The 27,521-nt window shown below is 41.3% G+C and overlaps 1 protein-coding gene across 11 annotated transcripts in view; it reads right to left on the reverse strand.

The window, feature by feature from the left end:
• myo9aa (myosin IXAa) overlaps positions 1–27,521 on the reverse strand; it is a 100,775-nt gene that overhangs the window by 52,382 nt on the left and 20,872 nt on the right. For all 11 annotated transcript variants that reach the window (XM_056397482.1, XM_056397804.1, XM_056397722.1 and 8 more), the window contains exon 2: positions 24,370–25,341. In XM_056397482.1, coding sequence (XP_056253457.1) covers positions 24,370–25,254 — 885 coding nt within the window. In that variant the 5' untranslated portion in view covers positions 25,255–25,341. The remainder of the gene's footprint in view (positions 1–24,369; positions 25,342–27,521) is intronic.

Consider the following 27,521-nt stretch of genomic DNA (forward strand, 5'->3'; position numbering starts at 1 on the left):
TAATTAGAAGAAGCAATGGCCTTTTGATCAGTGCAATAATTGACTAAAGTATTTGGCTCAATCAGAAAGTCCTCCTGAGTTAGAGAGAGAGAAGCGAGCATTAGTCACAGGGATGGAGATGAAAGCCAGGCGCAACAGAAAAATAATCACAGATCTCTGGGACTCCTCAGCTATCACAGACAGCTCTTATATAACATTAACCTCCCTGAATCAGAGAAGATGAGCGGGAGAAAAGCCACATTCCTTAATTATAGGCCCCTCAGACAGAAGCAAATCACAAACTTTCAAAAACCTTGAAATGGGCTAATTCATTTGTTATGCTATTCCAGAAATGGTAGACCTGTGTGTGAATCCTGAATGTTTTCATATCCTCAGGCTGTGTATGCATCTCTCCATCATTTTACTGTTTGAAAGCTGAGCCTACATTAGGCAGGAAATTGTGGGGATTGAGTAATGACAACAGACCGTGCACAGTATGATAGGCATATCTGAATGCATCCATTTGTGTACTGATAATGATCTGAAAGGTATAGGAAGACCTAAACCAAGATAATCTGATCCTAAGTTAGCTTAAAGAGAAGACGATAGGGGCGTTGTGTGGCGTAGTGGTCTAAGCAGGCGCCCCATGTGTAGAGGCTGCAGTTGGCCCCGGTTCGAGTCCCGCATCGGACAGCCTTTACTGCAGAGAAGACGATAGCATCTGTAATAATTACTGTCAGCCGTGACATTGAGTACCAGAGAAGACAGTTTGTATTCATCAGGTCGGGGACACGGAGGAGAATTTCCAGGAACGTGGACAAAAGCCTTATTCGTCATTGGTGTTATGTGATGGAAAATGTTCCCAACACACAGTGAAACATTGGGATCCTTCAACATAACTGAAAACAAAAAATAACACTAAAACTGGAGTTTGTGTAATGAAGCAGGATTTGAATTGTGCAAAACGCAATGAAATAAATGAAAATTAAAGGGCCGGTGCATCACATTTACACAAACTGACCTACGTTGCAGACTCGGGTCTAAAAAGTCAGAGCTGATCCAGCTTCTTTCTCATTTTGAGAGAAGCTTGAGAAAAAAAAGCTGCAGATTCACCATCGTTTGGCGGCGGCAGCGTGTTTACTTGTTTTCTTCAGTCGTGAGTCAGCTCAGCGATCTGCACAGTCATTCTTCATCTGCAATAGAGGTGACGTCTTCTGATTCAGACTCCCTCCCTCTGGCAACTGATCCCCACTTTATCTGTGTTTCTACTGATTTCACTCTCGCCTTCACTTTCCCTCACACATGATGGATACCAGCAGACCAACAAACACAAGCACGAGCTAATAACAGGTTTATGTTGGTAACCACAATGTATAACACCTGTGGTTAGAGGCTGACGTGTTTCTATACACACATGACACTACAATATCTCGATGCTGGACTGTTCAGCAGGGACAGAAAACAGAACCACCAGAACAAAAAACCGCACTGAAAACTAAACAGGAAGAGCAAAAATCAATTCAAACGGCTCTGGCTTCAGCAATAACCCCCAAAAAAACTGAACTGCAATAAACAAACTGAATCCAAACTAAACTGGTTCTGTTTCTACAGCAGACGTTCCTTCATCATCAGTTACATTAAAACCTCAATGCGAAGGAAATTCATTTATATAACATTTTTCATTCACTAAGCAGCTTTAAAGTGCTTTTACAAAAAAATTGTAACAAAAGACTGAGAATAAAGCCATTAAAATAAAATAAAAGTGCTAAAAACAACAATGGGAGGCAGCAGGATGTTGCTTTTAAAAGCAACAGTTCCTACTATTTATGTCGACCTACAGTATACATAAGTAGTAGTATATAATCATTACTGAATTTAACTGTGGTTGCCAAAATAACCACTCTTAAATTGAGCTTCCATTTTAAATACTTAAACTATGAGGACTTTTTGTGTATAAGAAGGATATGATTTGCTTAAATCCATTCACTTCCTGTTTGATGTATCTGCACAAACTCTGCCTCACAGAGAGATATCAGCAAAATTTCAATTTCAAAAAGCAAGAAAAACAAAACCACAAGGAGCTTTAACCACCTTTTCAGCCACTAATGTAAAGAAAGGTTGTATGAGGAACTCTCTCTGGTGTAGAAAAGTGATAGAGATGTAGGAAACAGATGACACGAGACAAGAGACTGTGACGTTCACATATCCAGCTCTGTTACTGCTGCTTTCTACATCAGATTAGTCTGCAGGTGCAGTGTGGAGATATGAGGTTCAGCTAAATTGAAGGTTAGTCCTCTTTCTTTTTATGCTCCCATCGGCATTGAGAGTCGAAGTTACGTGTGTGTGTGTGTGTGTGTGTGTGTGTGTGTGTGTGTGTGTGTGTGTGTGTGTGTGTGTGTTTGATTTATATATGTTTTAAACATAGTACAAGTGTATAGTACAGAGCTCTTTAAAACAGCTAAAATTAGACATGTTGATGACCAGGCTCAGCTGTACATGTGACCACAAGCAGGGAAGTGACATTTCAATACAAATGGAAACTGAAGTGGGAAATTAAGACGAACACTGGGCCTTTCCCAGTCCCAGGAGCTCAAGGTCCCAAGGAACTCGCATCAGGAAATGAAAGTTAATCTATGACAGTAAAGTCAATATTTTTGGGGTTTTTGGCATTGATCACTTGATTTTTCCCCGAAGGAAAACGGATTGCACATCAGTTAGAAACTAACAGGCAACAGGCAGTCGAATAAAACAGGCAATGAGACTTTTCATGGGTGTTTTCCACGATGTCAGGCATTAGAAAAAACAGGAAATGAGGCCACAGAGAAAGCAGTTACCCAATTAATCAACAGATTAAGACAAGTGTTAGCTGCTGCCAGAGTTATTGGAAATAATGTAATACTGATCACAGAGTAAATGACAGAAACGCCTCTCTGTATAACACACTAAAGGATAACAAAGGATAATAAAGGATATTAGACTTAGTTTTAGATATTTGTACCTAATAATAACACAACTGCATGTACAAGAAGTTGAATGAAAATGAATGAACTTAATACCCAAATCTGTTTTTCTACATTTTGTTAATATTGTAGAGTTCCTTGTGTTGACTTTTTGTTAGTTTATATCTAGTTTCTAATGTTTCCTTCCACATTGTATTTGAAAATCTAATCTTCACTTCCAGTTTCCATTCTTCTTTGATATCTAAACTGTTGTCAAACATATAAAAGGTTAGGTCCAGGTGAGATGGCAGCTTCTGCAACTGAAACTTCCCCTGGGAAATATCTTCCATTTTAAGGATTCAACTATTTTGGGCCATTACACTGGAAAAAGCTGTACAATCACGAAGGCAGGTCTGCCTTGATGCATTCTTCCAAAAAGAAGTTAAACCACATTCCTCTTCAGTGCAGCTAGATGACTGAACCTCGAGTCCTTTGCCGTGTGTGGTGACTATTTGTAGCAGAGGCCTCTTCCTTTGCTGCGGAGCACAGCTGCCTCACAGGATTTATTTCAAACATTGTCAAGATGCCTTTGACGCAATGTCATTTCTCACACCGGCACACAGTGTCTTCTCTGTTCTTCGGTCATTCACCTCATTATTCCTGCTTCTTCTGCCATGTGACAATTTCAAAGAAAAAAAACAAAAAAAAAAACTTTTCCTCAACTGAACTTTTGACCCAGTGTTACATAAGGGCACGTAAGGGTACATAAGGTCTCTGAAGTGTGGGAATGGGGGTTAATGTGGTTTAAAGATGCAAGATCCATGGAAACGTATTTCCTCAACCCTAAAGGGACGCAGAGGGCGGCAGAACAAACGGAATCGGGAAGCTTCTTGTTTCAGCGACAACTTTACCGGGACGTTCTGGGATAAACAATAGTGCAGTGTTTCCTCGTGGTAACGAGATGAGGTAAACGAGAGGCACCGAGAGAGGGACCGAGGAGGCAAGAAAGAGTGGGACAGAGAGGAAGAGAGAGAAAAAAAGAGAAAAGGTGTGGAAAGAAATGTAGATTACAAGGACTTTTAATTTCAATTGTGCCAGTAGTTCAGGACATTTCCCACTGCGGGGAATCTTCTGTTGAATCAAGGTAAAATATAGAAACTCATTCTGTAGCCTCGGAGGACGAACCATCACTCTTCATTAATGTTATGTGCTGAGTTCATATGGAAAGAGGAAGTGTGAAATGATGATTAAATCATATAATTCAGATAAACAGAAGGGAAGGAGAGAAAGACATTCCCAGTGTTTATTTTCACATTTTAAGTCAAATATTACCAACAGTTTGAACAAATCCCTGATCCTCTGTAAATATTAACTTTGCATCAGTTCCTGGAGCTTGTGATTGTGTCTTTTGACTCCACACATCACCTGTGCTTTAATTACACAAATAACACAAAAAGAGATTACCAGCAGAGTAGAATGGCTGTGCGGTTTTAATGAGTGATCACTGGAACTAATTTAATACCATTGAGAATTTATATTTTTATTTTCATTGAAGAACATAAAGTTTTTTATTAAGTACTACAGAAGATTTTCAGCTCGTCTCCAGCCGACCATATGTGATCAAGGAATAAGAAAAGTTTGTCATCTTGTCTGAGCAACACATGGAGGTGTAAACACCATCCATATTCACATTCTGACTGATGCCGTCAGTCCTGGAGGCCGTGCTGAGTCCGTTTCTTGTCACCTGACACTGGAAGATGATGATGATGATGATGAAGTTTGCATGATAAAATGGTAAAATGAAAGAAATTATTCTACGGTAAAGATCATATGTATACACTTTTATCTGTGCCGCCTGTGAAAGGTCTGTTAATAATTGAGTTCATATCATACTGCATGTTTAGTACCGGTGTCAAGAGAACGCAGTGCCAAGTGTTTGCTCCTGAGCGTCACATTTTATCTCTGAGGAATCCACAGAAAACGGCGCAATACAAATGTCAAAAAGACTCGGACCGGGGGCTTTTCTGGGGCTTTTCTGGGGTTTTTCTGGGCTGCATCGTGATTCAGCCTCGGCGGTCTTCCTCCTTCTTATTCTGTGTGTTAGCGTAATGATTAGTCCTCCAGAATCAGTAAATGATACAATTCTTTCCCTGATTAAAATGTAAATACTGATTTAAGTAAACAAAAACAGCACACCTCCTCTCACATAATTTGTTTATATGCAAAGTTATTTATGGTGAGATAAAAAAAAAAACCTCCTGTCTGGTGATGGTTCAAGGGGGGGGGGCTTACTCCTCCTGTCATATTCAGTGATAACCGTGGTATTAAAGTGTACTACCTGTCCAGTCTTATTAGGATTAGAAAGGTTAACAGGATGCAGACTGATGGTTCAGTTTCCAACACATATCTGCACAAAATGTCCTCACTGTCAGTCTTCATTAGCGCGGCCCCTCTGCAGTTTTTTTGGGTTTCACTCGCACAGTAGGGGAGAAGAGCTGATGTCTGATAGTCATGAACTGCTGTCATTCCTTCCACTCAGCCCACAGGCTCAGCTCAGTGCTGTGAGTCACTCCACCGACACAGAGGAACAAGACCCGATTGTTGAGTCAAAAATCAGACTGACCAGTGCACCCGCTGCAATGAGCCGCATGGAGGGGAGAGGAGATACACATTAGGAAAAGAAACCAACCTCACAACTAGGGCTGAAATGGTTAATCGATTCATTAAAACAATCGAGTGACAGAAGATTAATTGGTGACAATTTTGATAAATATCATTTGTTTAAAAATAATTCACAGTTTCCAGCTTCTCACATGTGAATTTGTGCTGGTTTCTTTTGTCTTTTATCATAGTTAACTGGATATATTTAGGTTATGAGAAGAGTAAGTAAACTTAACTGAAGTCCCTAATGGACAATGATAACATGAATCACAACACTCCCACAGCTGAGCCTGATCCAAATATATATATATATATTATATACACACAGATATATATAATATATATATATATATAAAGAAGAGCAAATATTGCTCTGACAAATTTCAGTTCAGTGCCTGCGACCGGGCCATCAGGCTAGCATCGTTCATATTGATCCACATGCACACAATTGAGCATGCAAACCAATACAGACACACACTCAGTTACAGACACACACACACACACACACACACACACACACACACACACACACACACACACACACACACACACACACACACACAGTCAGAGCCCTCAGCTTGAATCTCTGCCAGCACAATGCAGCACTGCAGACCTGGGTGTGGCCTCAGCAAAAGGCCCTTCTCATCAGTACTTGTGAATCTGATGCTGATGTGAGGACACTGAAGAATTACTGCACTTACACTTGCACCTGGAATTTTTAAGTGGTTGCTTATATTAGTAGATCGATATTTGTGTTTGGTTGTACAGTTTGCTGCATCATGAATAACTACCCGGTGATCAAACTACAGAAATCCACAGTTAGAAATGTAAGTGTTCATACTGTCACATCAGTGGTTCATAAAGGCAGCAGGAAAATATCTGAGGCAAATATCTGCAGCTTCAGCCTCCCCCAGATCACAACTCAGAGCAAAGGCCTCTCAAGAGACATGATGAGAGGGCGCTAGGGCTGCAGCTAATGATTATTTTCATTATAGATTCATCTATAGCCATATCCAATCATCTTCTTAAGTATCAGAAAACAGTGAAAAATTCACATCAAATTTGCAAAAGTTCAAGATTTTTTTTCATACTTGCTTAAAAAAAATAACTCAAGAAATTATGCAAATTAAATTGTTGCTGACTAATGATCAATTCATTGGCTAATTCTTTCAGCAAAGAAGGAAAGATCGTGCTTTCACATGAAATATGATTGAGAGTGATGATTATTCCACACTGCCAGCAGTAAAAACACGTGGGAGGGAAGAGGAAGACAGATTTTTTCTTGTCAGTTTGGACTAACGCAGCGGCTATCTGGTATTAAAGGGGTTTTATTGGCTAGCAACAACATTTACAAGCTCTCACAGTCTGATGATGTAAGAGCTTCCACAGCAAAATCCCTTTACATGCCATGCTCCCACATCCCTGCCCTCTTCACTCAAAGGGTTTATTTTAATGGCTGGGTGGGGATAATGTCAGGTTCGAGTATGAGGCTGTGGACTTCAGAAAGGGGATGAGTGAGTCAGTCACACGCCGGTGGTTTTTACCGGTCACCATGTTTGATTTCTCGATTAGGGGCAAACCTAGGAAATAGAATTTAGATCCTAATGTAAACAGTGGTGGAGTGGAGTTTCTATAGGAGGTGTTTTTTTTAAAGTGTGAAACACTTTAGGCTCCAGCTCTGCTCTGGCCTGAGCTGGAACCAGGCATTTCCTCTCCGGTCCAAAACCACTCTGGGCAGCAGCTGCCACACATAACGTACAACATAAAACACTGGGAAGACTTGAAGTAAGCCTAACCATACACCAAGCTTCTAGTTTGTAAACATAACTACAATATAATGCCGTTAAATACATTAGCAGCAACTCATTTGATTACACTGCATGTATATACACAACTACGCTGATGTTTAAGGCCTTTAGATGTTTAGATTCTCACCCATCACTGAATATCAACAACGAAGCGTCGGATCGGCTCCAAATTCATTCTGTTTACTGACATTTAAATAATCAAAATCAAATTAAATGTTGACAAAAATCATTAGCTGCCCTAAAAAATGCATAAAGGAACGCAAGCATGCACATCAGTGATGGAATAGTAATGAAAAAAAATAGGCAACTTAAATAAGAGGTAAAAGCACTTAAATAAATAAATAAATATCAAAAGTGTTTAATATTGGTCTGTTACTAATAATTTCAATGTTACACAGTAGATGCCTTACTCTACATATTGTAGGCTACTTCAGGCTAGTTTAAATTCCAACATGGAAATTTTACTTTGTGAGATTATTACTATAAATACAGTCTATTGTATAAAAACCTTATTCTAACAGTAACAATAAAAATACAGCTAGAGTGAAACGTGCTATACTTCATCGGTCTCCAACGCTTTTAATGATAAACTAAAAGCAAACTTGTTGAAACCAAAGAAAAATAATACTGTCTGTGTTGGAGCTGATTCTGTGGCATTTCAGTCAGAGCTGTGCTTTGAGGATGACGGAAGGTTGAGTGACCCGAGTCAATTTGCCTCCCTGTATAGGATGTGTTTGACAAGCGCTAAGTAAATGTGCTCAGCCATTAGGAAAACAGGCCTATCTTTTAGAGCAAACACTAATCCCACTCACTCCAGAAGCCTGTGTCAATACGCAATTTCTCTGTGCCAGCAAGCTGCCTGGATAACCTGCAGCAGCTTTGAATGTAATATCTCCCTCCTGTTACTCTGAGAGAGCAGGGAGCCTTTTTTTAACATTAGCATACAGCTTTACCAAAATAAAAGCGCTTCATTCAAAATCCTACTAAAAAAAGTAAGTAAAGTAAGTAGTAAAGTAAAAAAGTAAGTATTAAAGTATCATCAGCTACATGTAGTCAAAGAATCAAAAGTTAAAGTAGTGGGTTGTGCAGTAAAATGCTCCCTGTGATGGATGTATAATAATATATGACACTGTTCGATTGATAATACTGTGCAAGCAGCATTTTACTGTTGTAGCTCCTCTAAGGGTCGGGCCTGTCCAAAGGGTCACAAGATAAATCTGAGGGGGTGTAGGATGATTAGGAAAGTTCTGCTGCACAGATTTGTGTTCATTCATAGGCTATTGGATAGTTTGAACAGTTATCGACATGAAACATATGAGAAGTTTAGAGGGAAACGTCTTGTTGGTGGAACTGCTAACAACTCAAACATCTGAAATGTGACTGTAAGAGATCACAAAACAAAGAGGTTGAGAAGAACTGGTTTAATTTTTTAATACTGCATTGCATTGAATAAGGGTATCATAGGTTTTTTTTCTATTGTAAGATCTTAATCTGAAAAGTAACTTAAGTACTTATTATTAGTATTAGTATGCTAAAGTTAGCACATGTCAACTTTAGTGACATGATTCTGCTGTTTTAACAAGTGAAGCCCTTTTCTAGACTTTTATTATGTCTCTATTCTTTTCTAGATGAAAATAACAGCTTCTGATACGTGGTTCCACACGTCAACTTAAACAGTGTGTAATATATTCTAAGTGGAACAAGCTGCCGAGCACAAACACAATCTAACATCAAGACGTGACTGCAGGAGCGGCCGAGTTGAATGAGATAACTCATGACAATTGTAGGTTACAAAGCAAAAAAAGCGTCTTTTGGATGAAACCTCCTACGCTTTGTACTGCGCACTCACATAGTTGTGTGTGAGTGTGTGTGTGTGCGTGTGTGTTGTCTCTTGGTGAGTGTGGAGGTGTGCCATGAGGGATGGAGGGTGGATTTATGGAGTGGTGACAGACCTCTGGGCTAGTAGAGAAACCTTAATCCAACTCTTTGCACTCTGGCTGAGTGTCTGTGTGAGCGCAGCGTTTACAGCAGCTCGGTACGCTGCAGAGGGAGAGTGTAAAGTATTGTCACAAAACACTTTCCCTACGTCTTAGCTGTAATTCCATACAGCCACAGAGAAAATGAGTCAAAGTTCCTCTCAACACTGCTCTCTCTCTCTCTCTCAAAAAAAAAACAAAACTGGAGACGATCAGTGTAGAGTGAGAGAAGCAAAAAACAGACCAGACATCAGCAGAAAGGGAGGAAATGCGGGAGGCGCAGAAAGAAGCTTCCCAAATCTGGCTGCCATACAGTGAAATGGAATGTAATAGTGAGGGGGAGTGAAGGGGCGGGGTCACGATGTCCTGGAAAACATGGAGTCCCGTCCCAATTCACTGTGTTCAGACACAAAAACTAGATGAGTGTTGTGACCGACTGACACATCTACAGTCTTGTCTCAGATCCAGTCTTAGAGAGATTTCTTTCTTTCTTTCTTTCTCCGAGAGAGAGAAAGAGCAGAAAAGCATTCGTCGATTAATCAAATCGACAGAAATATAGCCGGCAACTCTTCTGACAGCTGATCAATTGTTGTAGTCATCTTTCAAGTAGAGACGCCAAATATTCCAACTTGTCACTTCTAAGTATTTGCTGCTTTTTCTTTATTGAAAGTGGCGTCACAACCTCTCGCCCACAAATATTCACACCATCTCCCATTCATTTCTATTGATCGACAAAATGGACAACTGCAATCTCCAGCAAGCTCCGGTCGACCCGCAGGTCAGAGTCCCCCCCATTTTTCAACTAATTAGCACGGCAGCTAACCATTGTTTTCATTATCAATCAACCATTTTCTTGATTAATCTAGAAAATAATCATGTGGTCCACAGCAGTCGCTCACAACCTTTTCCAACTCCTGGCTCACTTGAAAATTTCAAAAAATGTTGGCGGCTCAAATCTGAGCTCATAGGGGAAACATGTAGGAAGCTCAATGTGTCTACTTTGTTTGGCGAGGGAGAGATCGCCTGTCGAGGCTGTACGATGTGGTCCGGCGGCTGCAACATAAAAGTTCCTACCACTGGCTTATCACAGTGACAGGCCTTAATATGAGAAGAAGAAGAAAAAAAAACTATTAAGGGAGTTTTTAAAGATAATTTTGTTTTAAAACATTTACAACATTTACTTTTGAACGACTTTTAAAACCTGAAGATATCCAACTCATAATTGACGAATGGTTACTGCCAAATTGGCTTTCAAAAATGGATCAAACAATTAATCAATTATCAAAATAGCTGCAGATTAATTATCTGTCGATTGTTTGATTAATCATTTCTGTTTTTTTAAGGTTTTGAGAAGTTGGTTTGCAAGAACAACCAACTCCAAACAAACAAACAAACAAACATCCCCTTGGGCTTTTAGAAATAGTGATTTTTCTCTATTTTCTTACATTTTACAGACAATAGTGTGGGTGAAATGAAAACATCTGTTAGTTACTGCCATGCCCCAAATTACGTGCCTCCAAAATATTTAAATGGGCCATAAAAGATAAACATACAGCCTTGTTTATCTCTGCAGCAACAGGCTGTAACATAACCCTACTGCCCTTTACAATGAAGAAACTCAATATTCAACACAGTCACACTGACAAAATGCAGAAAGAAAGTGTTGTGTTGAAGATAAAAACAGACAGAAATCACAGTTCCACACATGAACTCAGAAACATGGCTGCACACATTGCACTGCAGGACAGAGAGGATTACTCCGCCACAGAAATATAAACCTGCAGTCTCTTCGAGTATTTATAAGCTCAACAGTCTGCTCACACTAACAGTGCAAAGCTGTCGCTAATTGTTATTACAGATCAGTCAGTGCCGGGGCCGGGCTTCAGCTTTCCCAGTTTCTCAAGTTAACACGGCGCCAACTGCACAGAGGACGAGAGCGGACGGACACGGCACAAGTGGAAAAGGAGACGGATCCATTACATGTTAGGACAGTAGAACAGGTTCTGCTCAAGTTTTGTCGGAAATTAGAAACAAAAGCGACAGTTAAACAGGTTTGAGGTATTTAAATGCATATTTATGATCCTGTTACTCATGCGAAAAGGTATCTGGATTATATTTCCCACCGCTGAAAGGTTACTGCAGGTTATCCAGTTAAAAATCATGAGCAGAAATCAGGTCCTCATCTGTTATTTTACACATGATCTTACTGCATTATATTCAAATTATAATAACTCCTTTGAGGTTGACAGCCACCATTTAACTTGTTTAGATTGGTTTGTAAATATGTGTCTTAACTTGGAGAGCTTGGCCTCGGAGCAAACGTCTATTTCAGCCTGGCTTCATGTCAAGTATCACCACATCCAGAGATTTTTCTATCAACAAACCCGAGCTGTGTACCCGACACTGTCAGTACTGTTTGAGTTTTAGCTGCCTGCGCACTTGGTAATGGAGATCATCAATTCATTTATCTGATCATCTAGGCAAACCAGAGAGGAAAAAATGACAGGCTGAAAGAAGGCAGAAGGCTAAAGGAAAAGAAAACTGTAATTCCTTGATTACAGCTGGATTTGCTCATTGGGGTTTTGTTGTGTTGAACTGCCAAAATGTAGACTTTTCATGATTTAAACATGTAATAAATGATTTTATTTTTATTTTTTTGGCCACCTGAGAGCAGTGCGAAAGAGTCCTGAACCCAACTTGTTAGCAAACAGCTGCTTATTTACACAACCATCAGGTACAGGGCAACGTTATCATTCATGTAGAGTCAAGTTTCTGCCCACCTGGCAAATGCAATTTCAATATTCACTCTGTTTTTGTTTCCAGCTCCTGAAGGAAATATCTAATATGCTGATTCTCCACTACGTTCACCGGCTTGTTGCTAACTGTGTTTTAGTTTGCAGAGAGTTTTTTAGAGCTTGTTCACTGAAGACGGCGTCTTACTGAGGCTGAAGCAGACAGTTCGACAGTGAACTGAAACTCACTATAAAGTTCTGTAAAGCCAAGAGCTGCTGATTAGTGTGATAATTCTCTGTAGGTTCATCACTGCGAGCGACTCCTTTCCCATTGTCACATTGTCATTTGGTGCATTGTGATAGGAAAATACTGATTAGACCCACTTAAAGAAAAACAGCCTCATTTGAAGCTTCATGGCATTTTTTTTGTTTAGATAGACCACTCGACCTTTAAAGTGTTTTATTGACCTTTATTGGAATTTAACCTTCAGTTTATCACAAATGTTTCAAGAAAATGTTAAAAAAAACTTTGGAAGTAGATGGCTTCTTTTTTTTGTCATTTTATTTTTTCATGGTCTTTTGAGTCATTTTTATACTTCTGTCCTTTAGACACACACATACAAACACACACACACACACACACACACACACACTATTACCTGTGTAGTAGAAATCTGTCTCTTGTTATGTTACATACTGTACCTGCACCCAGTGAGGAATATAAGCCACAGTTAACCTTCAACTTCAGCCAACAGATGACTCGCTATATGTGTGTGTGTGTGTGTGTGTGTGTGTGTGTGTGTGTGTGTGTGTGTGTGTGTGTGTGTGTGTGTGTGTGTGTGTGTGTGTGTGTGTGTGTGTGTGTGGTACACTACAGCATGTGTATTGTGACCTCCCGGTCATTAGCCAACACCCGGATCACATTAGTAAAGCTCTGTCCACACAGCTATCCATGCTGGAGCAAAGTCGGAACAGGTGGTCTTATCAGCAACACGCCCCATATGTAGGCCACATGTCAAGCATTACATGGCCAGCGCTAGGCTAACACTGAGCTATGCTGAGGGCAAGACAATGCGGCCAGGTGAGGGGAGTGACTTAGCACAATCACTACACTGAAGCTGAGCCACATGGTCGAGGCAGGAAGGAGGTCAATCCAATTAGTTAGATCTGACACACACAAACATCGGGACTCTGTCCAATCCCGTGCCAATCCAATAATATCCGTCCGCTTCAGGTCCTCCGTCTCACATCACACACAGATGTGTTAAACTGACCGGGTCTCACATATAAAAGTATTTCTCTCAGTCTTCTAAGACTCAAAACATTAAAATAAGATGATGATGAGGTATGCGCATTGGGTGGAATTAAGTGGTTAATTATCTAATCCAAAAAGCATGGCTGCCCGATTGTTTGACTTCACTAAGCTAATAGCAAGTCGCCTCACTTTACTCATCATCAGTGTCGTGTGTGTGTGTGTGTGTGTGTGTGTGTGTGTGTGTGTGTTGAATGCATTTCCTTTCTCATATCACAGTTGCAAAGTAAATTTTTTAAATATTTTTTGGGGGGGGGGGGGTCGACCCGATAGCCAAATGGTTAGGGTGTATACATCATTAGCGCAGATGCTCTGAGCAGTGAGTCCCTGGTTCGACTCCGGCCAGCCGGACATTTTGCCGCATATCATTCCCCCGTCTCTCTGTCCCTCGATTTCCTGTTTCTCTACACTGTCCTGTCAAATAAGTAAAAAGGTAGAAAATGCCCAAATAGAAAACTAAAAGAAAAAAGAAAAGAGAATAATTTTTTTCTGAATATTTTTGAGACCACTTTTTGCTGCTGCATGGCCGCCGGCAACTTACAACTGATGATGTAATGAGTTATCAAACAAAATTAATTTTCCCCCAATAGCCTGAGACAGTCTAACATTATTTGTATTATGAAACAGCGTGCAGCATCAAAGGACAAAGCTGTCGTGTGTAAAACATAATCCTTTAACGACTGAAGCCCGAGGTCAGTGTTTACTGAGCAGAAGCGGCGATGTCTGAAAGACGGTGGCTGTTAAAAGCTTTATGATAGAGGGGGGAACCATGTCTCCACACTTTCTAAACGGGCCGCAACGCCTCTTCAGAGCCATTGTTCTGGACAGTTAATGAGTCATTCACATCACCACAGGCAACTTTCCCAGAGTGCAGCGAATTATTCTTAGCATGGCAGCGGCACTTATCTTCTGACTGGGATGGGCCAGTGGAGATAGACAGGCTGCTACTGTAGTGATGGGCCAACAGAGGAAGAGAGAGATAGAGGGACAGAGAATAAGGAAGATGATAATGGCACTTGATAATTGCATTTCATTTCCTGAAGTGATAACATATCAGTGGAACAAAAGTCAAATCTTATCTTAGCTAAGACCGTCATGTTTACTCCTGTATGAGCCAGAGGAGAAAATTAAACCCAACTTCCACCAACAAATCTAAGACAAACTACAACGCTCGTGCACGTGGCCAGCTGGGGAGATGCCTCCATGAGCGACGAGCTCCGGGGTGACATCCCTCATGTTTTTCTGCTCCCTTCCAGATGTGTGCGTTCTTCACACTGGGTTTTATTACACCACATCTGGACATATGGGAAGAACAAGATGACCACAAACCACACACACACACACACACACACACACACACACACACACATGCACACACCACATGAGGACCTCTCATGCAGAAAGGTCACCTGCAAGGATTTATGTAACTCAAGTGAGGAGTGGAGGGTTTGCTCTCAGCATTTATGTAACGGACTTTATTGATACTCAAAATCATGAGGAATCAGCTGGAGGAACAGAGGGGTTAGAGGGGAAGGGGTGGGTTCAGATTTTAACGGATGCTGTCTTTGTAATCACCTCATATAAATAATTTTAATAATAATAATAATAATAATATATATAATCAAAAGCCAAACGTATCCTTCAGATCATTTACTGAATTTGAAAACGCTCGATGAGAGACATTTCAGAGCATCAACAGAAGACTTTCTGTTGTGAGTCCTCTTCCTCTCTTTCTGCTGTTGCCATCCCCACAGGAGGAGAGCGGAGGGGAGGGGAGGGGAGGGGAGGGGGGTGGACATGACTAAGCATCCACAAAGGGCTTTTAAAACAAGTCCTGAACATCCGCTCCTCCACAAAAATCAGACGAGGGGTTTCTGAGGAGGGATGAGCCAGCTGCAGATGGACACAGTCACGGCAACAGAGGGGAGGACGGAGGAGTGTGTGTTTCTCACTGTGTGTGTGTTTGTCATCTGAGAGAAACAGAGGACACAGAAGACACTTTCTTTTCTCTGGCTCCGACTAACAATTATTTTAATCATCAATTTATTTATTTTTTATATTTAATTAATCATTTGATCCATAAAAATAGTCAAAAATTGTGACAAATGTCCATCAAAACAACAAAGCCAGAATCTACATATTTTAATGTCTTCTTTTGTCCAACCATCGGTCCACAAGCGAAAATTATTTAGCAAATATTTCCCAAGAAGAATCTGAACCTGTGAATTTTGGCATTTTTGCTACTATTAATCAATTATTAAAATGGCTGCTGATTAGTTTCCCCATCAATTGACCAAAACAGCAATCACCTAATAGTTTCAGCTCTTCATGACTGAATAAAACTAGACTTCTCATTAGAAAACATAAAATCTGGGAAAAAAAAATAAAGCTATACAGTAATTGAAGGTATTAATAACACAGATGTGCTCGAAAGTCATTCGTTTTAAAGAGTCCGCATCATGAATTTTACGTCACACAGAATAAAGCCTTTTCTGTTCATCTCATTTCTACACAATGCCCTGGTGCAGGTGTTGTCAGGGCAGTGGGGCAGCTGGTCAAGTCTGACAGCAAGTGCTGTGTGTGTGAAAGTGTGTGTGGGTGTGTGTGTGTGTGTGTGTGTGTGTGTGATGCTGATGAGGCACCTGCAAACTCCAGCACAAAGAAAGAGCCTGTGAGAGGACATCTGTTGCTGACGACCGACTCAGAAAGTGCAATGAGAGACACGAGTCACAGTGGACAAGGCTACAGATCCTGACAGACACTTTACTTTGTTGGCCATAAAAATATATCAGCAACTAGTGATCATTCTCATTAATGATTTTCAATTAATCATTTACAAAAATTACATCACAACCTCCCAAGGCCAAAGGTGACATCTTCATGTGTCTCAGTTTGTGCAACCAGAAGACATTCAGCTTACAGTGATATGTGACAAAGAAAAACAGCAGACGCTCTCGTCTTTTTGACTGAACTTTTCAGTTATGGCCAAAAACGTGTTTTGCCGAGTCACAGTGACTTTTGACCACCAAAGTCCAAGTCGGTGTTTGAGCCAAAGTTGGTGTTCCTGAGACAAGAAAGTGTCTGTGGTGGGAACATCTGTTGTTGAAGACTGACTAGTTCACTCACAATGAGAGCCACGTGACTGTCATTACACTTTGATTAACACACTATCAGAATAGCAGCTGATTCATTTTCTGTCAGCAGACTAAGTGATTAACTGATTCATCGTTTTGAAACAGATGTGCTGTCGCCATGACGACTGTGACAGATTGTGATAGTTATCCTTTTTCTTAACCTCAACAAAATCTGGCAATGCTGAAAATTTCATACACAAGTTATGAATGTAGTATACAAGTGAAAATAACTTCTATTACCACTTTACCAGCACAGTGAAAATAAAACGTCGACCCGTGATTATGTCGACTTGTTTTGACGGACAACACAACACAGACTACAAACTACTCAGCTGAGCCAATAGAATATCTGCTCTGACCCTTTGAGACTGATGTGTCTCCACTAAATCTCTCTGTAACCTCTGACCTCAAGCTGTTACAGTCAGAGTAAGAAGCTGTATCAACACTACCCTCTGCTTGATAGTTTTTCTTTCCCTCTGTACAGATGGGTTGACAAAGCAGGAATAGTATGTGCTCCTCTCTCCCAGCCAGTGGTACCCGTCCTCACGTCTACAGTTTCAGAGGAAAATAGGAGCTTGGCACCAGGGTGGCGAGATAAACAAACAGTGAAAAGTAGCAGCTGGAGCTGTTGGCATTCTTCATCTTCAGCTGAGTAAAACATTGTTAACACTGGCTTTTACACAGTCTGCAGTTGTTGCTTGTGGGGTATCATGTATTAAATTTGAATAGATGAAACTAGCTCAAGTAAAACTTTGACATGGACCGAAAGAGGAACACCTGCTTCAAAGAATTTAACTCACGGCTTTACTTTGACAGAAACCCAGAAAGGATGTGGAGAGAGACAGAGTTGCCATCTCCCGTTTTGCTACTAAATCCGCTTTTGCTTTAACCGTCAGCGTTGCTATATTTTGAATAAGCCGTTTAATCACATCACATTAAATGAGAAAAGTACTTTGAAATATTCCTAAACTCAGCTACAAAAGTGGACAAAACACTGAACTTCAGCTAATTTCACTTGGGTTTTGTAACGTCTCATTTGTGAACACGTAACCACAGCAGCCTTAACACACTCTCGTATCAATAACGACTAAAAATACAGAGTTTCCCACGACATCAAACTCTTGAACTCACAAAAGCCAAAGTCCAGTAATGTTTGTTCTACTGGCTACTTCCAGCATTGAAGGTGAGTAAAGGAGCGAGTGACTCATTCATTTCCTGTGATATGTTTTTATGAGTCTGACTTATGACAACTATGGGGGTTGTGGAGAGCAGAGGAAGGACATGGTCATCTGGACATGGTAAGGAGCATATATCAATGCAAATATTGTATAAACTCCCACAAGCTTCACCACAGAGAAATAGAAAATTATTTTTTGTTTGTCTCTCTTTCTGTCTGTCAGAGACACAGAGAGTTCCACTCTGAGTTTATATAAGGACAGTATTTTTCTCAGTATTTCTGTTTTTAGAGGCCTTTAACAAACCAAACGTCATTTCCCATTAGCCCTGGATTAAACCTTCAACAAAAGAGGTTTGGACATGTTCAGGTCAGAGAGGAGTGAATGGTTTTTTTAAACAGAGATTACAGCTAAAAAGCTTGAAAAATGACTTTACAAGAGAGTGTTGGGGAATTTTATGGATGTGCGATGACAAGGACGTAGATACCTGCAAATTTTTATGGGAACTGTATTTTGACAGAGCGCTCACAAAGTACAGTTTCAGCTTCCTAATAGCAAGTCCTGTAGTGGATGTCAATGTGTCTTTGAATGGGAAAAGTAAACAGCAGGATTACACATATTTGAAAGATGAATGAAAGAAACGCTGATAGAGCGATTGCACTGAGCAACAGAAACTAGTGAAACAGAGGCTAGCCCGGATGCGAGGTCAGTACTTCAGCTTAACCAACAAGTGCGAGAAAACAAACAAGAGAGTTAATAAAACTGATAACAGTTAAATCAAGAGCTGTGTTCATGACAGAACAGCCTTCCCTCGATCATCTGGGACAACCCTAAGCAAAGAACTCTAACCGTATGGCCTGATATTACGTAATCGTCTAACCAAGGTGAGGAGCCAAATAATGTAACTACACGACTAACCTCAAGTAGCTAAATGAAGAAAAAAAAATCCTGTGGTAAACTGCTTGTGTAACTTTCTGTTTGTGTTTTTTTACTCCATACTGTTCATGACTTTACTAGCACAGATAACCTGGCACCTGAGACTCGCACCTTGCATGTTACTCAACCGGGGAATGCAGCCTATAGGCCGAGCCCACTGTGTAAGCATTCACTCTTTACCCTGGTTTCACCTCAATAAAACACACAGCGCTGTAACTTTACACTCAACCAAGGGACACTGTGCACACTCAATCATTCCCTGTCTCTCTCTCATCTCGGCTTCTTTTTTCCTTCTATCCCAGCCTGAGGAAAACAACACTTTCAGGGCACAGTAAATCTCGCATGACCCCGCCCGGTTGGGGGAGATCCCGTAATACACACTAATCCTGCTCAGTGTTAGTGGGGGCTCTAGGGAGATGGTATTAAATGTGCAAGTGTGTGTGCCTTTCTGCGCGAGTGTGCGTGAGCGCATTGAGGTAGCAGCGAAGGCGATGCTGAGAGGTGAAACTGCTGACCTGGGTTGACTCACACTGGGAGTGTTTCTGTTGGCCGAGAGCACAGAGGAGCACAACAGGAGCTCCGGCGCTCACCGGGCCAACAAGGTCTGCAGGTCCCTTACATGAACAAATTATGAATTATGAAGGGGGAAAAAAACTGCAGATTCATTGCACATTATGAAAGTACTGCAGGAAAAAGCTTTTTTTTTAACCATTCTTTGTTTTCACTCACTAGTTAGATTCACATTTAAATGTAACACAATTTTAACTGAATTTCGAGAAAATTAATTCCTGTCTCCCTCCACTGCCCCTACGTGAATATTAGGAGTAGGTTTGTCGAGATAAACAGTTGGTGTTTGTGCTAATTTTTCCAACCTGGTGCCATCAAACCACCACAAAGGAAGAGGGCGCAGCGCTGAGCGTCCTCTTCCTCCAAATGTGAAAAACAATAATATGGTGTTTCTCTTAATTTCATGTATTCGAAGGTTACAACCTCCTCACGATTTAAGTCTGTTATTGCACTTTGGTTCATTTTGCTTTCATCAATACACAAACTTTTCCACCTAAACCAAGATTAAAAGCATTTTTTGTGATATCTGACATTTTGACTTCAGGAAAACTCTAAAAACTCCATAATGCTGAATCCTTAAAATAAAAAACTCAAACTTTACAACAAAAAAGCTTACAAGTAGCTTCCTGAAATGTAAGTCCAACATTAACTCTCTTTTAAGCTGTGTTTCGGTCTCCACCGACTCCTTCAATGTCCTTCCAAAGTACAGTCTGTATTCATCACTAAATACTGGCTAAATGTAATGATAGGGCAGATCAAAGTCTAGCTTACATGTCTCTGTGTCAGTAAAAGTAAAATTTATGTGTGTTCAAACATGAAAGTGGGTGTTTGCATATCATTTGATAGGAGCAGCAGCAGCAGCAGCAGCAGTTCCTCCAACATCCCACCAGCACACACACCATTAGCTGTGCTCCTGCACTTTAATGCCGTGTGACACCTCCCTGGTCTTGGAAAGCAGATCGTGATGATGCACTGTCAGAGTGAGCAGCGTGCGGTAACCTCATACTCTCCCTCTTGACCCAGGGGAGAACGGGAGACAGCTGAGCTCATATTAAGCTGTCACTTGGCTCACATGTAAAAACAAATGACCGTGCTTCCTGTGAGAAGTCTTTGTTTCCATCAGTGTCAACAGTAATGTTGAACCAAGCCTGGTTCCTTCCTAAAATAGCATTACAGCCTTGCATCAGTATCATGAAATGACCTGAATTCAAATCCTCATTTGTTATATTCCATTACAAATCTCTACATTAAATAAATTTGCTGATTACAGTTTATCCTGTTGTATTTTTTTGGCAATTTTTCTTTTACTTTTATTTTATTTTTACACCAAAGACTCGATAAAGTACATTAATCAATAATAAGAATAGTCATCACAAGCCAGAGACAAGGCGTTCTGTAGGACTTCATCTCACAGAGACAAGACTCACTGTTTTCTGCACGAACCTGTCATTACTGATGAGCACTGTTGGACACATGGAGATCAAGCAGAGAGGCACACAGCAAATGGGCTTTAATAGTAATGCTGCACTCACAGCTCTTCTCCAGAGGTGAGGTGTCTGTCATCCATTGCTATGCAGCCAGTGTCAGTCTCCCTCATCAGTATGCGTGTTCAGGCAGCAGGTTGCTTTAAAATATAATCCTAGTGTTTACTGTATAGGGGGAAAGTAACACACATGTTCCACGTTGGCAATCGAGACAAAAGAAGATTAAGACTACCCAAACAATTACAAACCGTAAATTCCAACGTGGAAATATGTAGTCACAGGAATTTAAGGTTTAACGTCGATTTCATTCATATCTGGGAGGAGAAGGAAAACAACGTCAGGAATGACAGACGGCAGATAAGAGCTCAACCAACAATCGGTGAAGTATTTCTCGTATTTCATGTATGCTTGTGTTCGTCTTCATTCTGCGGGGTCAATTCAAGTCCAAAGGTGTTGAAGATAAGATTACTAAAACCAGTCAACTCCCCTTCACACTCTTACCCCAAAAGAATTGAAGCATCTCTCACATCTCAAATTGCCTTAATTTAGAAAATAACCATGTTGAACCAAAGCGCTGTAACTTCCTGTATATCTAACCAGCACCACATGCCCTTATGGTTTATGTTTCCATCTCAGTCAAGCTGAGTTTTATTAACTGGAGCACTTGAGCGACAGGACTTGTCAGGATCTTAACACGTAACTGCAGCTGTTGGCTGGTTTCCAAAAACCAAAACCTCTCGTAAGTGATATCCTCTATCAAGAGCGTCTCTTTATACGCTTCAAGTCTCAGGGTGAGTTTGCCCGGTGACTGACAGCGAGTAGAAAACATCTGCGTGTCTGCTTTGCTTTGCTTTCGTATTGTTTACATGACATTGTCCCGGTCTTTGATATCCGTAATTTCTGAAGGATGAACTCGCCCAGTCACTCATGCCCTGAAGTGTAAACTAAATTACACCCCATGTCACTGCCATTAAGCAAGGAACTAAACCCTTGGTTAAGTTAAGTGGCTCAGTGAACAACAGTAAACTACTGTTTTCATACTGGGTGTTACTGAGGTGTACACACAGGTGAACATAAGCATGAAAGCTCCTCAAACCTTTGATGGATATTTACTATAAGATCGTAAAATCATCTGCTTTACCTCAAAATGTCTTGTCAAAACCAAACAGGATGTCTAACCATGATGGCCGAAACATCCTCCAGACAATTTCCTAAAACTACTAGAAATACTAGTCATACTATATTGAAGTGGCATGCCCAAGTCTGTCACACAACCCATGCAATATCCACAAAAGCATCTGATGAGTTCAACACAAAGCGAACAAAACATTTCCTTACACTGTATTATCTCCAAATCATGTAAGATGATCTTTAATTAGGATCTTCTCTCTTTTCCTTAAAAAGGGATAATCCACAGATTTAGAATTGCAAACAAAGAATAGCTTTGACAACATGATCAGAATTGTTGCAGCAGAACCAGAGATATCAAACTTAGTGGCTACATTACCCACAATGCAACTCAACTTGTAAAAGATTCGGGTGTGTAATGCTAGTAGCAGCTAATGCAGCCTCAAGGCTATAGCCCTTGAACGTGGGACAAGATAACATCAAACCAGTGCGGTTTGGCAGTATTTTGATGTAGAAAATGAAAATAAAGTTGTATGTAGCCTGTGTCAGAATAAACTGGTGTATAACCACTCGCCTGGAGCAATGCATATCCACATTCAGCACAGTCATGTGGACGTTAACCTGCAAGGTAAGAAGGCTGCTTGTACTAGCACTGCTAATGTTAGCCACACTAGGCAAACCAATATGACACTGTTTACCTGCAGACGTTGTATTTTGACTGTTTTCTGAGTGTTTTCTTACTTTGAGTTGTCTATTTAAATTTAAATTTAAATTTTGTTGCCAGGGAAATAAGGCGTCAGGAATGTCCCTGCTTCAGGCCCAACCAACACTGACTCAAGTGACATTACTTGAGGGGCCACAAAAGCTCCTGTCAGAGGTCAAGTTTAAATTCAAAGCTCTTCAACTTGAAGTTGAAAGAACTTAAACTCCAGCGGAGGTCAATACTTTTACTGTCACCTGGACACTGAACAACTTGTCAATGACAAAATCCTGTAATGAAATATAACTAAACACAATTAAAGGAAGAGATTAAAATCCACAGAATATACTAAAAATGGCTTAAAAATATCATTCCACCATTGCTGCTTGTCTACTTTCCTGAATGAAGAGCTTTACGAAAATTAAGTATGTCCATGATGTAATGTTGGCTGCCGCTCTCTCCCTCCTCTCCCCTATCTCTCTCTGCAGTAGCGCCGCAGCTTTAGACTTGGCATCAATCACCAGGAGGCAGATACGCAATCTTGCTGTGCAAACAATTAAAGGCTGCTCCTCTGCACTCAAAACTACTCACTCGTGTTGCCGTGTCGAGGATTAATCCAACATGCTTACACATTAACCCCGGAGACACATCACTGAATGGCATTCCTGAGAACTGTGTTTGCTAAACGGAGGGCAATAAAACACGGTGTGGAGCTACTTGTTCTCTCGCTTCTTACCTTTGAACTTGGCTTGTGAGCTGCCATTTTCAACTTGACATTGATGCTAACAACATTGGAAGGATTAGCTTTCGTACTGTGATTAACCATCAAAAACCATACCATAAATTATTTGGCTGATAGATAATGAACACAATTATAAAGATGAGGAAATAGGACGAGGACATGTGTGTATTGTAACTGCCCTGTTCTTTGTAAGTGTATCAAGTGTGAACAGCTGGTGGTCAGGTGACGACACAGTTAGTGATACCACCCCCTTTTAAAATACAACTCTCTTGACAATATATAACCTGTAGTTGCCTTCTTGACTGGCAGCATTGTGTATACAGTTGAAGGGTGTTGTGCAACCTTTAGGTATTCAGTTGATGTTGAAGACGTGTAAAAAAAAAAAAAAATGCGCGGTTGTGAGCTTGTCAAAGACTCTTGACTGCTCTGCATTCAAGCAACAGGTCCCTGAAGAAAAAAAAAGAATATGAGTGGAATGTTTTGAGTGATATGAAAACAACCAGCTTCCTTCACAACCTTCAGCTGGGCCTCCACAACGTCTGCCGTGAGACAATCTTTCCAGTGTGGAGGGGAAAAAAAATGGTCATAATCACAAAAAACAAGAATCTGCAACTTCAACCACTGATAGGCCACTGGCTGTTTGCAGATAGAGAGCTCCACTGTGCACGACATAATCCCCACACAGCTGGACTGAAAGTGCAATAAACCTCTGAATGGGGGCAGACACAACTCAGGGCCAACCATAGAGGCAGTTGTGGCTAATGCAGTGTTGTGTAACTAACATTAAAAGCCACACAAAAGCAGGAATCAGTCCTTTTACACAGTAGAGACTGTGAATGCAGAATAAAGATCTCACACTGAACATATCAGCCCACACATATTGGCGTAACCGGGATATCTACAGATGTTAGTCTCACTTCGAGGGTGAGGGGATCTCTGTGCAAGAAAGGACCTGGAGTGATGAGCTCTGAACTATGTGGTTTTTATATAACAAAAGCTTTTCAATAAGAGCTTTCACTAACTTTTCAACATTAATGCAAACAATAATTTTTTTTTTTTTTTATTGAAACCCAGAGTGCTAGATGTTTTTTCTTACCTCTAGTACTGGCCCCGCTCCCAAGATGATCTGCTCCACTCCACTGGCGAAACCCTTCTGGCTGAGAGCAGTCAGATGATGAATGAGGAAGTTTGTGCTCTGCGTCTTCCCAGAGCCGCTCTCCCCAGATATAACAATGCACTGATTCCTCTGTCTCTGCAGCATGGTGTGGTAAGCCACATCCGCCACGGCGTAAATATGCGGCTCCAAATCTCCCAACGTATGATTATCATACAACTTCACATACTTGGGGTTGTAGATGGGCAGGAACTTGAAGGGGTTAATGACGATGAGGATGCTCCCGACGTAAGTGTAGATCCTTTCCTGGCGGAAACGCGAGCGCAGGTTGTCCAGCAGCGAGCGCTCGTTGAGCTCCGGCAGGCGGCACAGATCTGCGTGGTTGCCCTGAGATTCAGGCTGTGGCAGCAGTCCACGCTCCACCATGCGCCTGCGCTCCTCTGTGACCTGCAGCCACATCTGGAGGCTGCCGCCATAGTGAATCGAGCCATCTAGGTTCTTCTGTCTTAGGAGGAAGCGGTAATCCTCGCCACCAGACAGCGGGCGGTGCTCTAGTGCCACACGGGGCCAGAGCATCATCCTCTGCACAGGACAGTCGCTGGGGTTCAGGATCCATTCCTCCCCACCAAACTCCTTCACCTCAGCTAGAACATAACACTTGGTGCGGTCCAGCTGGAGGCGTTCAATGACATGTTCGATGGCCTCAGCAGCTGTGGTGGTCTTGCGGGCACTGATCGGGCAGTAGATGGTGCCCTCGGCTAGGGCGCCTGGGTAGATGCGCACGGTGAACTCTGAGTTCTCGAAGCGCTGCCGTCGGCCCAGGGTGCCCACACCACCGACGCCACCAACGCCATCACGAGCACTCATGGCGGAGCAGGAGTTCCCATTAGCAGCAGCCCGGCACTGGCACGTCCTTCACTGGGCTGGAGGGGCCACCAGTTCAAGACATTACCACTGCAAAAGAGAAGGACAACAAAAATTACTCAATACTGTATGACAAAAAACACATAACTCAAAATGATCTTTATAGACTGTTTGGTCTATAAAACAGTGAAGAATACCCTTTAGAATTTCCTGAAACCCAAGTTGATGTCTCCAAATATCTTTTTGTGTCCAGCCAACAATTCAAAAATCCAAAAATCACTAATCTACTATCACATAAGTCAAAGAAAAACAGTCAATCCTCAAAATTAATTAGTTGGAACTGGGGACTATTAGGTAATTTTTCTTGAACGAGTATCAAATTATCAGTATAGCTGCTGATTAATTTTCTCTTGATTGACTGATCGATTAGTCAATTGACTGTTTCAACTCTAAAATCTCTGATCTGAACCTGAAATTAATAAATGAAACTTCTACTATCTATCTAACTGATCTAGGACCAAGCATTTCAACAGAGCCATCTGCGATCTGCCAGATTACGAAATTCGTCTGATTATGACACAGACCTCATATGCTATTACGTAATCTACTAAAGGGCCAAATTATTTTGCTGGAACCCGACATGCATACTCATAAAGGATAAAGGATAAGTCATCAGGATCTACAGGATTACCATTAACACACATACACACTCCCAAGCACACACATAAGCTCTCGCAAACACCAAGACCAACAGCTGCCTCTGTCCTCTTCACTGAATACACAATCAAGCCATTCACAAGTTCCCTCTTCAATACACGGCATCGGGACATCATGGGATGAGTGGAGGCCACAGATACAGAAATAGAGAGAGGACGGGTTTAATGACTTAGCTGCTGACAAAAACTCTGCTGCTCTGTCAAGAGGATTTGGACTCTTCTGTAGCACAAACACTCGATAAACTACATCTGAATGAAGCAAATCGCCGTCTTTAAAATGAAACAATGATAACCAATATATTCAGCACAGCAAGGGATGAAGGCGGCGGTAAGGGTGCCATTCGAGCTATGTGCACTCTATGTGCATTATCTGCAAAACTGCAAATTAAAAAGCTTTTAAACTCAACCATATATCCAAGTCATGTCTCTTAAAAAGCCGAGGTGGAGCAGCGCAGCTCTTTGACTGCATGATGTGTAGAAAGTAGTATAGGCTCTGGCTGCGAGTCAACGAAGCCCCGTATTGCTTTTAAAAGGAATCACATTTGGTGAAAGGGCCGAAATATAAGTCTTGTTCAGTGTTTACATAAACCAAAAAGATGTTGTCAACCATAGATGAAGCCTGCAATGCAGTAGCTGACATATTTGTCCTTTTGCCGAACTCAGGTAGCATTGCAGTCTCGTGTATCATCAGTCTGAAATGCTCAGTGCATTCCAGGAGTCATTATGCGACATGCTGTACCCACTTCCCTTCAGTCCGACTCATCGACTCCTGCTTCAGATACTGATTTTCAAAGCAGCACAGGAATGGAGGGCGGGAATGGGCTTCGACTTGTTGCCATCAGCTGTGGCTTTTTCATGCGGGTACAGAAAGGAATGCCGTACCGTGGCACTTAAGTTGCCACTATTAATCAAAGTGAAACACGTGTTGTGGCTGTGGCTGCTGAATTAGGTTCTAAGGGAGTCTACTACACCTCTCTCCTGTCACTGCAGTCCATGCAGCTAACCCACCACCGCACCACCTCCCTGCCTACATTCGTCATTTCTGAACTTGTTGAACCGAAATAAATAAGTCATATTTTCCAAAAAAGAAAAGAAAAAAAGAAATGCCAACAACAATTATGAAAATCCGGATAAGCAAGAGACGACGAACGAACGAATTATCAAAATGGGTGCCAATTCATTTTTCTATCAATCAACCGATTCCTTAATTGACTAGTACTGCTTACATACTTCCTGAACAGCATGTAGCAATACACAGCAGGAAGAAAGTGAAAACAGGAAATGGAACAGGGACACATGTAGTTGGTGCACGCAGTGGAGTACAAAGGATTTCAGCAGGAAAATGATACAATGCTGCACCCCTGCCTGGTCATTTCCTGTCGCCCCATATCCAACCTCTCATGCCACGTGTCGCCTCAGCAACTTTGATATAACCATGTGCCACACAAACACATGCACACAAGACCTCCCCCCTTTCCAAATACAGACACACACACCCACATGTGAGACACAGGAAAACACGCATGCATCACCTTTTTTACCCTGACACAAAGC

Source organism: Seriola aureovittata, chromosome 1 (genome assembly GCF_021018895.1).
Source record: "Seriola aureovittata isolate HTS-2021-v1 ecotype China chromosome 1, ASM2101889v1, whole genome shotgun sequence".
Classification (NCBI taxonomy): domain Eukaryota; kingdom Metazoa; phylum Chordata; class Actinopteri; order Carangiformes; family Carangidae; genus Seriola; species Seriola aureovittata.